Here is a 12,950-nt window from a genome sequence, read left to right on the forward strand (position 1 = left end):
CCCGCTCCAGCCTCTTGTGTGTCCTCGCGCCCCCCGCCCGCCCTCCCCGCGCGCAGTGTGCTCCGCTCCCCCCACCCTCCTCCTCCTCCCCCCTCCCCGCGCGCCTCCTCCCCAGGTTCCCCCTCCCCCACTGCCGCCTCCTCCTCCTCCCGCCCCAGGGTGAGCGCGAGCCACCTCCCTCCCTCCCTCCCTTCGCCATGGATCCCAGCAACTGGAGCAGCTTCATCTTCCAGGTAACAACCCCCTCCCCCCGCCCCCCACCCCCCCTTCCCACACCCCCTCCTGCCCGCCCTCCCTCCCGTCCCACCCCCCCTCCGCGCGCCCGGTGCGCGCGCAGCTGTCCCCCTCCCTCCCTCGCGCCCTCCCCCGCCCTCCCCGAGGCGCCGGCTGGGCGCGCGCGCGGCGGGGGCCGAGGCTGCTCCCTCGCTCCCCCCACCCCGCCCCGCCAGGCTCCAACCGCCGCCGCCGCCGCCGCCGCCGCCGCCGGGCCCCCGCCCCCGGCCCCGGCCCCCGGCCCCGCGGGGCCTCCCGCCCCCACCCAGGGGGCGTCGCCGCCGCCGTCGCCGCCGCGCTCCGCGGCCCGCAAGGCGCCCTCCTTCCCTCCCTCCCTCCCGCCGGCCGGGGTGCGCGGGCGGCGGGGCGGCCCGCGGGCCATGCGTTCGGCGCGGCCCAGCCCGGCCGGCCGGGGGCGGCGCCCCGAGCCCGGGCCCCGCGCGGCCCGCGCCCCCGGCCCCCGCTGAGCCCCGGGGGCCCCACCGTGGCCGAGGCCATGTTCCCCGTGTTCCCTTGCACGCTGCTGGCCCCCCCCTTCCCCGTGCTGGGCCTGGACTCCCGGGGGGTGGGCGGCCTCATGAACTCCTTCCCGCCACCTCAGGGTCACGCCCAGAACCCCCTGCAGGTCGGGGCTGAGCTCCAGTCCCGCTTCTTTGCCTCCCAGGGCTGCGCCCAGAGTCCATTCCAGGTGAGTAGGGGCCGGCCGTGGCGGGCCGGGCCGGGCCGGGAGGGCGCCGACTCGCGGCCGCGGCCCACACGGTCCTTGTCTCCGCAGGCCGCGCCGGCGCCCCCACCCACGCCCCAGGCCCCGGCGGCCGAGCCCCTCCAGGTGGACTTGCTCCCGGTCCTCGCCGCCGCCCAGGAATCCGCCGCGGCTGCTGCGGCCGCCGCCGCTGCCGCCGCCGCCGTGGTGACTGCACCCCCGGCCCCGGCCGCCGCCTCCACAGTGGACACAGCGGCCCTGAAGCAGCCCCCGGCGCCCCCTCCGCCACCCCCGCCTGTGTCGGCGCCCGCCGCCGAGGCCGCGCCCCCCGCCTCTGCCGCCACCATCGCCGCAGCGGCGGCCACCGCTGTCGTCTCCCCAACCTCGACGGTCGCCGTGGCCCCTGTTGCGTCTGCCTTGGAGAAGAAGACAAAGAGCAAGGGGCCCTACATCTGCGCCTTGTGCGCCAAGGAGTTCAAGAACGGCTACAATCTCCGGAGGCACGAAGCCATCCACACCGGAGCCAAGGCCGGCCGTGTCCCCTCGGGTGCTATGAAGATGCCCACCATGGTGCCCCTGAGCCTCCTGAGCGTTCCCCAGCTGAGCGGAGCCGGCGGGGGAGGGGGAGAAGCGGGTGCCGGCGGCGGCACGGCTGCAGTGGCCGCCGGTGGCGTAGTGACCACGACCGCCTCGGGAAAGCGCATCCGGAAGAACCACGCCTGCGAGATGTGCGGCAAGGCCTTCCGCGACGTCTACCACCTGAACCGACACAAGCTGTCGCATTCGGACGAGAAGCCCTACCAGTGCCCGGTGTGCCAGCAGCGCTTCAAGCGCAAGGACCGCATGAGCTACCACGTGCGCTCACATGACGGCGCTGTGCACAAGCCCTACAACTGCTCCCACTGTGGCAAGAGCTTCTCCCGGTGTGCAGGGGCCTCGGTCGCCCACTAGGCCGGTGGGGAGGGAGGGACGCCTACGGAGGTGGCCTGGCCTTGGCTGGCGGGGAGGGAAGCGGCTCCGAGGATGGGGAAGGGGAGCCACTCCCAGGGAGGAGGGAGGAAAGCCTCTCCTGGTTACCAGGGAGCAGGGGGTGGTACTCTGCAAAGGAGGTGGGTCTTTGGGTTGAGGGAAAGCGTCGGTGGGAGGAGGAGGAGGAGGAGGAGGAGGAAGTCGGGCTGGAGGGGAGGGATTTCCTGCTTGTGTAGGACCATGAATCTTTGGGAGAAAATGCGGGGACTTTGAACAGCCTGCGGTGGGAAACTAGGCAAGACTTGGGGCAACCCCTCACCCCAGGGCCTGGGCCCTAACCCCCAACCCCAACGTGTCCCCAGGCCGGATCACCTCAACAGTCACGTCAGACAAGTGCACTCCACAGAGCGGCCCTTCAAATGTGAGGTAGGAAGCCCGCCTCCTCCTGTCCTGGTTTTCATGATTTTGATCCTCATTGTAGTTGTCTGAGTTCAGCCTCTCAGACCCCCTTTTTCTCTCTCTTCTTTTTGCCTTTTCACTCCATTTTCTCATTTCTTCTTCAAGGCCTCGTCATCACACTCCCATTTCCTACAGATCAAAGATCCCCAAGGCTCTGATCCCTTTAACCTCTTGCTCCCTTCTCCCCACCCCCGGAAGCTTTAACTCTCCTGTGACACCCCCCACGCCCCTCCCCCCTCCCCAGAAATGTGAGGCAGCTTTTGCTACGAAGGATCGACTCCGGGCGCACACAGTACGACACGAGGAGAAGGTGCCATGTCATGTGTGTGGCAAGATGCTGAGCTCGGCTTATATTTCGGACCACATGAAGGTGCACAGCCAGGGCCCTCACCATGTCTGTGAGCTCTGCAACAAAGGTACATGCTCAGGGATGTCAAGAGGGACAGGGACGGGGGAAGCACAAAGCTGGTGGCTCTTCCACAGAGTGGGTTAAAGGTGCTGTAGCCAAGAGCTCGTGGCATCTAGAGCCCTTTGGGAAGCAAACCAAGCAGCATTGGGAACAACTGAACATCACTAAATTCTAAGAAGCTATAGCTGGAGGAGCCAATCTACCAGAGATTCAACCTCCTGGGTGTTTGTGGGAAGAATGGGAGTGGGACATGGCTGCTTTGGGAAAGGAGTAGTCAAGAGAGCCAGTCCCCAAGAATCGGAAGACAAGGTTTCAGCCATGCAGCCACAAGTTCTTGTCTCCAGCTCCTGGCCAAGTGGAGTACACCGGCAGGGGTTTAACAAGCACATGTCCTGGCCCAGTAGCAGAAAAAGTTGCTTTTAAATGCACTTACTCAGTAACTGGGCTGAGACTGTGGGGCACTGGAGGGAAGGGACACAGCCGTCCTTGCTGAGAGTCAACCCTTAAAGTAGCTAGGAATCAGTGTCCTATTATCCCTGGAGAGATGTCCCAGCCATGGAGAAAGAATGAGGTCTGGGTTCCCAGGCTGAGAAGTGGGCACCACTCCAACCAGGCCCCGGGCTCAGGAAGGGGCCTTGCCCCACCAGCCCCAGCAGAGTAGATGGCCCCAGGCTACCAAGGATGTGGTGGGAGGAGGACAGGGCCATCTGAGGAGGGCGTCCCCAGCCTAGGAGAACAGCCCCGTCTCTGGGGTCTCCATCTGGCTGACCCCCATCCCCCCATCCCAATCCGCCCCCCCATAGGCTTCACCACAGCAGCATACCTGCGCATCCACGCGGTGAAGGACCATGGGCTCCAGGCCCCGCGGGCTGACCGCATCCTGTGCAAGCTGTGCAGCGTGCACTGCAAGACCCCTGCCCAGCTGGCCGGCCACATGCAGACCCATCTGGGGGGGGCCGCCCCCCCTGTCCCGGGAGATGCCCCCCAGCCACAGCCCACCTGCTGAGGGGGACCCCGCACCCACCAGGCAAGGCGTGGGGCATGGCTGGGGGGGGCAGGATGGGGTGTGTGGGACAAGGGGGCTCAAAGGGCCCAATAGGGGATCTCAGGAAGGCTAGGGATGCCAATGTGTCATTTAGGTTAGGGAGACTCCAGGGCCAGGGAGGGCCCTTCAGGAAAACTACTCTGTCTGGGTAAGAAGTCAGGCCAAAGCTTCTGGGGACCAGATAGGAAGTGAACAACGGCTGTGTCCCAGGGGAAGTAGTCTGGAAAAGAGTCTGGGTTAAGGGGCATGGCTCTTGCCATTCAGGTCGCACTGTGATCCTTGGTATTTCTCCCTGTGCAGGTACTGGTGAGGTTTGTCCAATGGCAGCAGCAGCGGCGGCGGCGGCAGCGGCGGCAGCAGCAGTGGCAGCCCCTCCCACAGCTGTGGGTTCCCTCTCTGGGGCTGAGGGGGTGCCAGTGAGCTCTCAGCCACTTCCCTCCCAGCCCTGGTGAGCTCCAAGTTGGTGGGGGGAGAAGGGAGAGCAGAGGATAGCCCCTTGGTACAGTCTCCTCTCCCCCTCTCTTCCCACCAACTCTCTACTCCCCCACCAACCAAGGAGCCTCCAGAAGGAAAGGAGGGAGAAATGTGTTCTTAGGGGAATTCACTAGGTTTTAACGATTTGTTTCTCCTGCTCCTCTCTTCTCCCTATCAGAGCTGACCCTACACACACCTGTTCCCTTGGTTGTGTTGAAGTTCCCTGGACAGTAGGCAGGGGTGGCAGAGGACAGGAGCAGCCACTGCCCTCACCCCCCTCTCCTCTCTGTAATCCCCTGCCCTGCCCTCCCAGGGATTTGTGAGCCCTTTCCCTCCGTGGTCCTTGCTCTCCTCCTTCCAGTCCTCTCCCTTCAGTCTACTGCCCCTCCCTGGGGAGTTGGTGCTTTTTTTTTTTGTTTTGTTTTGTTTTGTTTTGTTTTGTTTTCCAGGGGGAGGGAGGAGAGGAAGGAGGGGAGTCAAAGATTCTGTCCCAGAGAGGGAGAAAGTTGAGATTAGAGAAGGGGCAGAGGCAGGGAAGGCAGAAGTTGTACCTTCATTAGGTAGGGTTGTTGGGGTTAGTCCCTAGACATCATCCTACTTGAAAATCTGTCAGGGTGGGGAAAGTCAAGGGGAGCAAAAGAAGGAGCCACTAGGGCCAGAGGCAGAACAAGAAATGGAGTCTGAGGGGCCCAGGGTAAACAAGGGGAACCAGGGACTAGAGGTGCTTCCTGGGGGTAGGGGGAATGCAACCAGTGTCTCCCCCTTCCCTCTTCCACCCCAGCTCCTGCCCTGGTCTTTTCTTTTCATCCCTCTTCCCCATGACAGAAGCTGTGGCCCTGGCCATGTCATCGTGTTCCTGTGTCCCCTGCATGTTCCTCACCCTCCACCCCCTCCTTTTGCGCGGACCCTATTACAATAAATTTTAAATAAAAACCTGGCTCTGGCTCTGGGTTCAGTGAATTTCCTCACCAAGCCCCTCGTCCCTACCTCCAAGGGGGTGGTTCTTGTGCCTGGAATCAGTCCCAGCCTTGCTTTGCCCTATGTAGTTCTGTGCTCTGGCTCCTCCCTCCCCAAGGACAGCCCTAGGGGTGGCAGCACAGATTTAGGGTGTGGCCAAGGCTCCAGTGGATGTGGAGAGCAAGTTCCAGGGCTCCCAGGTCTCTGGGGAAACACCCAATCTGGACGGGTCCAGAATAGCCACTAAAGGTTTGAAGAGGCCCAGGTTAGGCATCCAAACAGCTATTGACATAAACCCTGCTCTCCCTTAACTACGTACGCATTGCCTGCTTGCTGCTCAGGACCCCAGCCAAATACCTTCACATCCTTAACCCTGAAAAGCGATCGTGGGTAATAAAGGTGCAGAAAGATTGAGGAAACCTTAGCCCCAGGGCCAGGAGCAGTAAGATTCAGAATAACTGCACTCCACCCGCACTATCTCGGCATGGTCGCTCTGCATTTACGGTGGCTCCTCGGTCCTAGCCCCTCCTGTTCCAGGCTGTCCCTGCAGGCTCCGTTGGAATTCCCTTGCCTTGCCTTGCTCCATCCTTTCCTGAGCCTTCCAATATCCAACTTCTGCTGCTCCTTCCCTGGGGATAGGGAGATTTACTGTTCTGCAGTCTCCCTTCTTTTGAAACCCCACCCTGCTCTTCTGCAGTCTCCCAAAATTTTGCCCCATCTCCCTTGCCCTCTTTCTGCTGTAGGGGTGCCTCCACCCTGTCCTGCCTGCCTCATTAGTCCTGTCTCTCCTCGCAGACCCCGGGTCGCTGCCAGGACCCCCGGTGACCGTTGGCGGGAGGGGCCGAGGACTTAGGAAGGGGGCGCCCCGCCGGGAGGCGCGCGTGGGAAGGGGTAGGGAGGGGTCGCGAGTGGTCCCTGGGTCTGTTGCCTTGGTAACGCAAGGCCTGGCACGCGAGGCTCCCTTGGGCTGGCCGGGAGGGGCCGGAGGCGTGCAAGGGGCGGGGGCGGGCGCGCGGCGGCAGTGGAGCGCAGGGGAGGGGACCGGAGAAGAGGGGACGAGCAAACGCGAGAGGAGGGGAGACCCGCCGCCTCCCTCCTTCGTTCGCTGACTTGCTCCCTCCCGGGCTGCGGCTGCTGCAAGGGCGGCAGCGGCGGCGGCGGCGGCGGCGGGAGCAATCTGGAGGCCGGCGTCGAGGTGAGACTGGGACAGACTTAGGCTGCGGGTAGGAGCGGACCTACAGACGGCCGGGTTGCACGGAATGCGGGCGCCTGGCGAGCTGGAGGGTGCTGGGTGCCCCGCGCCATGGGGGGAGGAGGTGCCCGCCCGCGGAGGGCGAGGGAATCTCTGAGAGGGGCTCTGAAGCAACTCAGGAGATGCCTAGGTCCCCTAGGTAGGGGCAGGGGCATCTGCGCCCCAAACGCGCAGCAAGAAAACCGGCACCGCCTGGGCGTCAAGGGAGGAGAGAAGGATGCTGAGGGAGTGGAATGTGTATGTCAGATCCCCAGCCCAATCTGCCTGTCGGAGTTTCCGCTGTCAGCTGCACAGCTTGTTGATTTGGGGTGCGGGGGTATCCGCTGGGATATGAGAGTCTGAATCCTGTTGGATGGACTGCAGAGGAAAGCCTGGGGAGAGTCCTGTTTATAAAAGGGTTTTTCTTCCCTGGGCGCCCAAGCAGAAACCTTTGAGTAGAGCATGTCTCCCTGAGGGATGTCCCACCCCAAAACAAAGGAAACCCCAACTTTTCTTCCTTACCCCAGAGACAGCACAAGGCTGGCCTTGAGACAGGAGCCTGGCCCTCTTGGGGCTGCAGTGCTGAGAGCCTCACTTCTCTCCTCACACCAAGCCTGCCTCCTCCTCTTGCAGGGTTTGCTACTGTCTCTGCTGTTCTCTCCCCACAGGGGCTCTCTCCCCTCTCCGGTCTCAAGATGGCAGCCAGCAGCTCTGAGGTCTCTGAGATGAAGGGGGTTGAGGAGAGTCCGGAGACCCAGGGAGAAGGGCCTGGCCATTCTGAAGCTGGAGCTAGCCCTCTCCAGATCCTAGCAGAGGTCCCAGACCAGCTAGAGGCCCCGCAGCCAGGCCCAGACACCTCTGCAGCCCCTGTGGACTCAGGGCCCAATGCTGGGCTGGCTCCAGAAACTACAGACACCCCATCTGGGGCCCCAGAAACAGCCCAGGCCACAGACCTTAGCTTAAGCCCAGGAGGGGAATCAAAGGCCAACTCCATCCCTGAAGAGGCATGCCAAGAGCCAGCATCCAAACCAGAAGTGAACAAAGAGGCCACTGCAGACCAGGGGTCTGAGCAGGAATCTGCAGCCCCTCCCAAGCCAGCCTCAGAGCCTGCTTCCCAGCAAGAACCCCAATCAGATCCTCAGCCAGCTTCCCAACCCACCCCCAAACCAGCCCTTCAACCAGAGCCCCCTACCCAGGGGGACCCCACCCCTGAGGTCCTGACAGAAAGTGTGGGGGAAAAGCAAGAGAATGGGGCTGTGGTTCCTTTACAGGCTGGGGATGGGGAAGAGGGTCCAGCCCCCGAGCCTCACTCCTCACCCTCAACAAAAATGCCCCCAGCCAATGGGGCTCCCCCCCGTGTGCTGCAGCAGCTGGTTGAGGAGGACAGAATAGGAAGGGCTCACAGTGGGCATCCAGGATCTCCCCGAGGTAGCCTAAGCCGCCACCCCAGCTCCCAGTTGGCAGGTCCTGGGGTAGAGGGAGGTGAAGGCACCCAGAAACCTCGGGACTACATCATCCTTGCCATCCTGTCCTGCTTCTGCCCCATGTGGCCTGTCAACATCGTGGCCTTCGCTTATGCCGTCATGGTGAGCCCCAGGAGAAACCACACCTTCCCTACCCTCTCTGCATGGTTCCCACTTACCCACTTACAGGGCCTTTGCTGGTCCTGCCCAGGATCTAACTCTCTGAGCCACCACTGCCCTATCCCTTCGGTGGGAGGAATATGGAGACGTGTCACACAGCCTCACTGACCTGTGCCCTCTTCCCCCTTCCTCCCTTAACCTCATGGGGCTGGCCTCTGGACGACTCACCTGATCCCTGCTGGGCTGGCTTCTCCTGACCTGGGCCATGGTACCTCCATCCCTCACCCTAATCCCAGTCCCGGAACAGTCTACAGCAGGGGGACGTGGATGGGGCCCAGCGGCTGGGCCGAGTGGCCAAACTCTTAAGCATCGTGGCGCTGGTGGGGGGGGTCCTCATCATCATCGCCTCCTGCGTCATCAACTTAGGCGGTGAGTGGGGGTCAGGGACACACAGGGGAGGAGTGGAAGGGTTGACAAGGGCAGCTTTACTAACCCCTGCCCCTGATCTCTCCTGTCTGTTCTCCCTACTTCTCCTTTGTCTCTCCTTGTCTCCCCTTTCTCCCTGCCCCTGTCTCTGTCTCCCACCCTCTCCTCTCCCACAGTGTATAAGTGAGGGGCTCTGCCCTGCATTCCAAGACTTTTCTTCCTGTTGGGAGCTGCCTTGGGTCCATCCCTCCCTTGGGGGGAGCCCAATCGATGGCCTGGCCCCCATCCCTAGGGACCAAGGGAGCCTGAGCGGCCTTGTTTACAGCTTCTTTCCTGCTCCTGCATCCTGCCAGGCTCCTCTGCCAACCGTAGGCCTCCCCCTCCCTTGCACTGTTTCCAACTTCCCTGCACTTCTGCCTGTGGATAACCCCTCCAGCCTCTTGGTCTCCCTAACTCTGCACTTCTGGAAACCTCCCTACTTCTGGAGACCTCCCTGAACATCTCCCAAACTCTGAGCTCTCGGCGTCCCTGCATCTCTCCCAGTCTTCCTGCACTTTCCCCAGCCTCCTGAATTCTCGCAACCTCATCCCTGCCCTCCTTTTCCCAACTTTCATTGTCTTGGCATCCAACCCATTCCTTGCCTCCTTCCCTTATCATTTTCCCTCCCCTTTCTACATCCCCCACCCCCTTCCTCTTTCAGCCTACTCATCTTTCCTTAGCGTCCTCTCCTCCACCCTTCTGCCATCATTTATTCTGCAAGAGCTCCAGCACTTAGATCAGGCTGGGGGAAAGGGAGCAGTGTTGGGAGAGGGCTACCTAGCCTGGGGCTCCGACTGTTCTTTGCTGGGACTACCCTGGTTCAGCTCCCCGCCCCCGCCCCGCCCCGCGCGCCTTTTGGGTCGAAGAGCTGTGAGCCAGGCCGCACCTGGAGACTTGTGCAAGGGTGGAGACATTTCTGAACACAGGGGAGTAGGGAGTCGTGAAGGCGGTTGAGGAGTCAGCTGGGGTTGACCCGCCCACCTGGGCTTTTTAACCTCAGTCTGCGAGCTTCTTGCTTAAAGGTGTAAGAGTTCGGGCCACTTGCGTGCTTTGTAACGAAAGAAGCCCAAAAAATAGGACCAAAGCTCTCAGTAGCAGGGAGTGAGGGAGGGGCGGGTGAGCTCTGTAATTGTTTTCCAAGAGGAAGAGGGAGGTTTGTTGCACGCGACAGCCGCTGAGGAAGCAGGGAGCCAAATACGACTAGGTTTAGAGTTGGCGGGTTTTTTGTTTTCTAAAAAAAAAAAAAAAAAAAAAAAAAAAGTCTGGGGAAAAAAACTAAAATTCCTTTAAGAAAAATATATCAAACCGATTTTCCCTTTTTGTATGCTGAATGCTGCATGAGTCTGGAACACCAATAAACGGAGACTGCATGAGACTCGCCTCCAGTCTCTTGGTCCCTGCGTTCGTCTGCCCGGCCAGAGCACTGCCTCCAGGCAGAACCCAAAGGGTGGTATACGCATGCGCCGTCACGGTGGCCATCTTTACTGTGGGCCGAAGCCTGTTTGCCAGAGGCCTACCTGCGCATGTGCAAGCCTTTCCTTGCCTTCCTCTCTCAAGTAGCTTTGACTAGAGCGGAGCCTCCCGCGCCATTTCTGTGCGCCTGCGTACTGTGACCCTGCGCAGCCCGGGAGGCAGGTCTTAGCTCCAGGTGCGTACTGCTGCTGAGTTGACGCGGCCCTGAACTGCAAGGTCCGGGGAGAGGGTGCTGGGCCCACGTGTGGAGAGGATGGATGTGAAGGCGCGACTACTGGGTCCGCCCCTTTCCGGCTTGGAAGGTGGATTCTGCGGGACCTCGGGACCGTCAGAGTACCGGATCTCGATCCGTGGGGTGGGGCCCTACGTTGCAGGGGTCTGAGCGCCCCCTCCTGGGGGCAGGCACACTGGCCACTCAGTAAACTGTTGGAGCCAACCGAAGAGTCGTTTTGTCGTTTTCCTAAAATCTTGGGGATCCCAATCACTTGGGGCGGGAGGACCCGGTTTGGTACTCCAGCATTTCCTATATTGTTAGGCCCTTCCCTAGTGGCTTATGTCCCTAGCCCGGGGTCATGGAGATATTGCCTCCACCACGGCGGCGCCTCTGTCCGAAGAAGGAGAAGTGACTTCCGGCCTCCAGGCTCTGGCCGTGGAGGATACCGGAGGTCCCTCTGTCTCGGCCAATAAGGCCGAGGAAGAGGGGGAAGGAGGACAGGAGGAGGCCGAACCTGCCGGGTCCGGGACCGAGGAGGCACCAGAAGCACCCAGCACTGAGGGGGAGGAGCGTGTCGAGGGAGAATCCGAGGACTGGTGCGTGCCCTGCAGCGATGAGGAGGTGGAGCTGCCTGCGGATGGACAGCCCTGGATGCCCCCGCCCTCCGAAATCCAGCGGCTCTATGAATTATTGGCTGTCCAAGGTACCTTAGAGCTTCAAGCAGAGATCCTGCCCCGTCGGCCCCCTACGCCCGAGGCCCAGAGTGAAGAGGAGCGATCTGATGAGGAGCCAGAGACCAAAGAAGAAGAAGAGGAAAAGTGAGGGCACAATCTTACACCTTGTCACTAGGGCTCCTCTCCTGATGCCAGGAGAAAATAGGGAGGGGAAAGGGTGGGACCCAGGATCTTAGAAAGTGGAGGAAGGGAACAGGAAAGGAAGAGCCGGCAGGTTGGGTAGAAACTTGTGTGGGTGTTTGAAAGGGCTACCCTTATCCTTTATTCTTTGTCCACCTGTCCCAGACCCCACATGCCCACGGAATTTGACTTTGATGATGAGCCAATGACACCAAAGGACTCCTTGATTGACCGGAGGCGCACCCCAGGTACAAACAAGAGGGGAAGGTTGGCGGGGAGGTGTAGGACATCTCCTCCCAGTTACCCCCAAAATTACTCCCCTGAAGAGGCCTTTGCTGTCATACAACTTGTAACTGCTTCAATGAGCATTTACACAGGGGCACCGTCTTTCTGGCTTAGGTTAATACCCTATCCTTTTTTTTTTTTTTTTTTTTTTTGGTTTTGGAGATCGAACCCAGGGGTGCTTAATCCCTGAGACACATCCCCATCCCTTTTTATTTTGACACAGGATCTCATCAAGTTGCCTAGGACCTCCCCAAGTTATTGAGGCTGACCTCGAACTTTCAAACCTCTTGCCTGAACCTCCTGAGTCCCTAGGACTAGAGGCATGCATGCTCCACCATGCCTGCCCCTATCTTATTTTAAGAGACTGTTACAGATAGTTCTATCACGTTTCCCCTTTTTTTAATCCTCTCCTCAAAAGTCCAAGTCCTGGTCATTATTATCTAGATCTACATCCCTGTATTACTATGTAAATTGCCTAATCTGGCCCAATTTCCCACCTCCATGACTTTCTAGAATTTACTCTGGAGTCATTCTTGACTTCTCTTTTTCTTATCTGAACATTCAAACCAGCACAAGTACCATCAGCTCTGCCCCACAACATTTCCAAGTCCATCTGCCGCTGTCTACTTTCAGCACCACACCTTTATCCATGCTGCCATCTCCTTTGCCACATAGTTGCAATAGCTCTTAACTGATTTGTCTGCTTCCAGTCTCAGCATCAGAGTGGTCCTTTTAAAACAATTCATGTCACTTCTCTGCCTGACATCTCCAGGGATTCCGTTGCAGGGGTTGGGAGAAAGCATATTGAGGGAGAATCAGATTCCCCCTACCATTTTGAACAGACCTTTCTTCCTGCCCCAAGGCCTTCACACTTGCTCTTCACATTAGTGGTTCCTTCTCATAATTCAAGACTTTCATTGCTATGCCCAATCCCAAACCTTAGAATCTCCATGCCGAGACTTGGAAACCTGGGTATTAAGCAAGCTCCCCAAGTGATGAATGAGATCCACTGCTTCGATTCCTTCCACATTTCCTACCTTCCTCTTCTTTAGGAGGTTCAGCCCGGAGCCAAAAACGGGAGGCCCGCCTGGACAAGGTCCTCTCAGACATGAAGCGACACAAGAAGCTGGAGGAGCAGATCCTTCGTACTGGGAGGGACCTCTTCAGCTTGGACTCGGAGGACCCCAGCCCGGCCAGTCCCCCACTCCGGTCCTCGGGGAGTACTCTCTTCCCCCGGCAGCGGAAATACTGACTGTTGTTGCTACTGCCTCTAGAGTGCAGAGACTGTATCTGCTAGGGCCTGAGCCCTCCTTTCCTAACTTTCCTAACCCAGGATGCTGGGAAACTTGGAGAAAGAACACCAAGTTCCCAACATGACACCTTGCAGGAAAGAGGGAGTGTGAGTGTGAGTGTGTGTGTTGTGTGTGCATTGGGTTGAATATCAGTTTGGATACCTGGGTGAAATTTTCTGAATCGCAAATAAAATGTGCAAACTTAACTTCTCTTGAGGGGGCTACAGCTAGAGCCCAAACAGTTGGCCACACTTGAGCAGAGAG

The 12,950-nt window shown here is 59.8% G+C and overlaps 3 protein-coding genes across 8 annotated transcripts; all 3 read left to right on the forward strand.

The window, feature by feature from the left end:
- Positions 1-110: 110 nt before the first annotated feature.
- On the forward strand, positions 111-5,269 carry Maz (MYC associated zinc finger protein). 5 transcript variants are annotated; one of them, XM_047532721.1, is made up of 7 exons: positions 111-233; positions 875-961; positions 1,049-1,899; positions 2,308-2,371; positions 2,649-2,820; positions 3,617-3,840; positions 4,159-4,292. In XM_047532721.1, exons 1-6 carry the CDS (start codon positions 198-200, stop codon positions 3,817-3,819), a joined length of 1,413 nt encoding a protein of 470 aa, XP_047388677.1. In that variant the 5' UTR covers positions 111-197; the 3' UTR covers positions 3,820-3,840; positions 4,159-4,292. The 5 variants fall into 5 exon arrangements, with proteins under 5 accessions (XP_047388677.1, XP_047388678.1, XP_047388679.1 ...); XM_047532722.1 differs by lacking the exon at positions 3,617-3,840 and having other exon boundaries at positions 113-233; positions 4,159-5,269; XM_047532719.1 differs by lacking the exon at positions 111-233 and having other exon boundaries at positions 398-961.
- Positions 5,270-6,329: 1,060 nt separating this feature from the next.
- On the forward strand, positions 6,330-9,943 carry Prrt2 (proline rich transmembrane protein 2). Its single transcript, XM_047533381.1, has 4 exons — positions 6,330-6,484; positions 7,189-8,106; positions 8,400-8,532; positions 8,706-9,943. The coding sequence occupies exons 2-4, from the start codon at positions 7,216-7,218 to the stop codon at positions 8,714-8,716; spliced, it is 1,035 nt and encodes a 344-aa protein (XP_047389337.1). The 5' UTR covers positions 6,330-6,484; positions 7,189-7,215; the 3' UTR covers positions 8,717-9,943.
- Positions 9,884-12,901, forward strand: Pagr1 (PAXIP1 associated glutamate rich protein 1). Of its 2 annotated transcripts, none has more exons than XM_047533382.1 (4): positions 9,884-10,216; positions 10,577-11,073; positions 11,275-11,357; positions 12,447-12,901. In XM_047533382.1, the coding sequence occupies exons 2-4, from the start codon at positions 10,595-10,597 to the stop codon at positions 12,644-12,646; spliced, it is 762 nt and encodes a 253-aa protein (XP_047389338.1). In that variant the 5' UTR covers positions 9,884-10,216; positions 10,577-10,594; the 3' UTR covers positions 12,647-12,901. The 2 variants fall into 2 exon arrangements, with proteins under 2 accessions (XP_047389338.1, XP_047389339.1); XM_047533383.1 differs by having other exon boundaries at positions 9,885-10,216; positions 10,589-11,073; positions 12,447-12,900.
- Positions 12,902-12,950: the final 49 nt, after the last annotated feature.

The sequence above is a fragment of the Sciurus carolinensis genome, chromosome 18 (genome assembly GCF_902686445.1).
Source record: "Sciurus carolinensis chromosome 18, mSciCar1.2, whole genome shotgun sequence".
In the NCBI taxonomy this organism is placed as follows: domain Eukaryota; kingdom Metazoa; phylum Chordata; class Mammalia; order Rodentia; family Sciuridae; genus Sciurus; species Sciurus carolinensis.

Bases quoted from the DNA above. Each gene is read 5' to 3' on its own strand.
- Maz (XM_047532719.1), top strand. From the start codon at position 770: ATGTTCCCCGTGTTCCCTTGCACGCTGCTGGCCCCCCCCTTCCCCGTG. The intron at 1,900-2,307 runs GTGTGCAGGGGC...ACGTGTCCCCAG, and splicing joins TGTGGCAAGAGCTTCTCCCG to GCCGGATCACCTCAACAGTC. The intron at 2,821-3,616 runs GTACATGCTCAG...GCCCCCCCATAG, and splicing joins CTGTGAGCTCTGCAACAAAG to GCTTCACCACAGCAGCATAC.
- Pagr1 (XM_047533382.1), top strand. From the start codon at position 10,595: ATGTCCCTAGCCCGGGGTCATGGAGATATTGCCTCCACCACGGCGGCG. The intron at 11,074-11,274 runs GTGAGGGCACAA...CACCTGTCCCAG, and splicing joins AAAGAAGAAGAAGAGGAAAA to ACCCCACATGCCCACGGAAT. The intron at 11,358-12,446 runs GTACAAACAAGA...CCTCTTCTTTAG, and splicing joins TGACCGGAGGCGCACCCCAG to GAGGTTCAGCCCGGAGCCAA.
- Prrt2 (XM_047533381.1), top strand. From the start codon at position 7,216: ATGGCAGCCAGCAGCTCTGAGGTCTCTGAGATGAAGGGGGTTGAGGAG. The intron at 8,107-8,399 runs GTGAGCCCCAGG...CCCTAATCCCAG, and splicing joins CCTTCGCTTATGCCGTCATG to TCCCGGAACAGTCTACAGCA.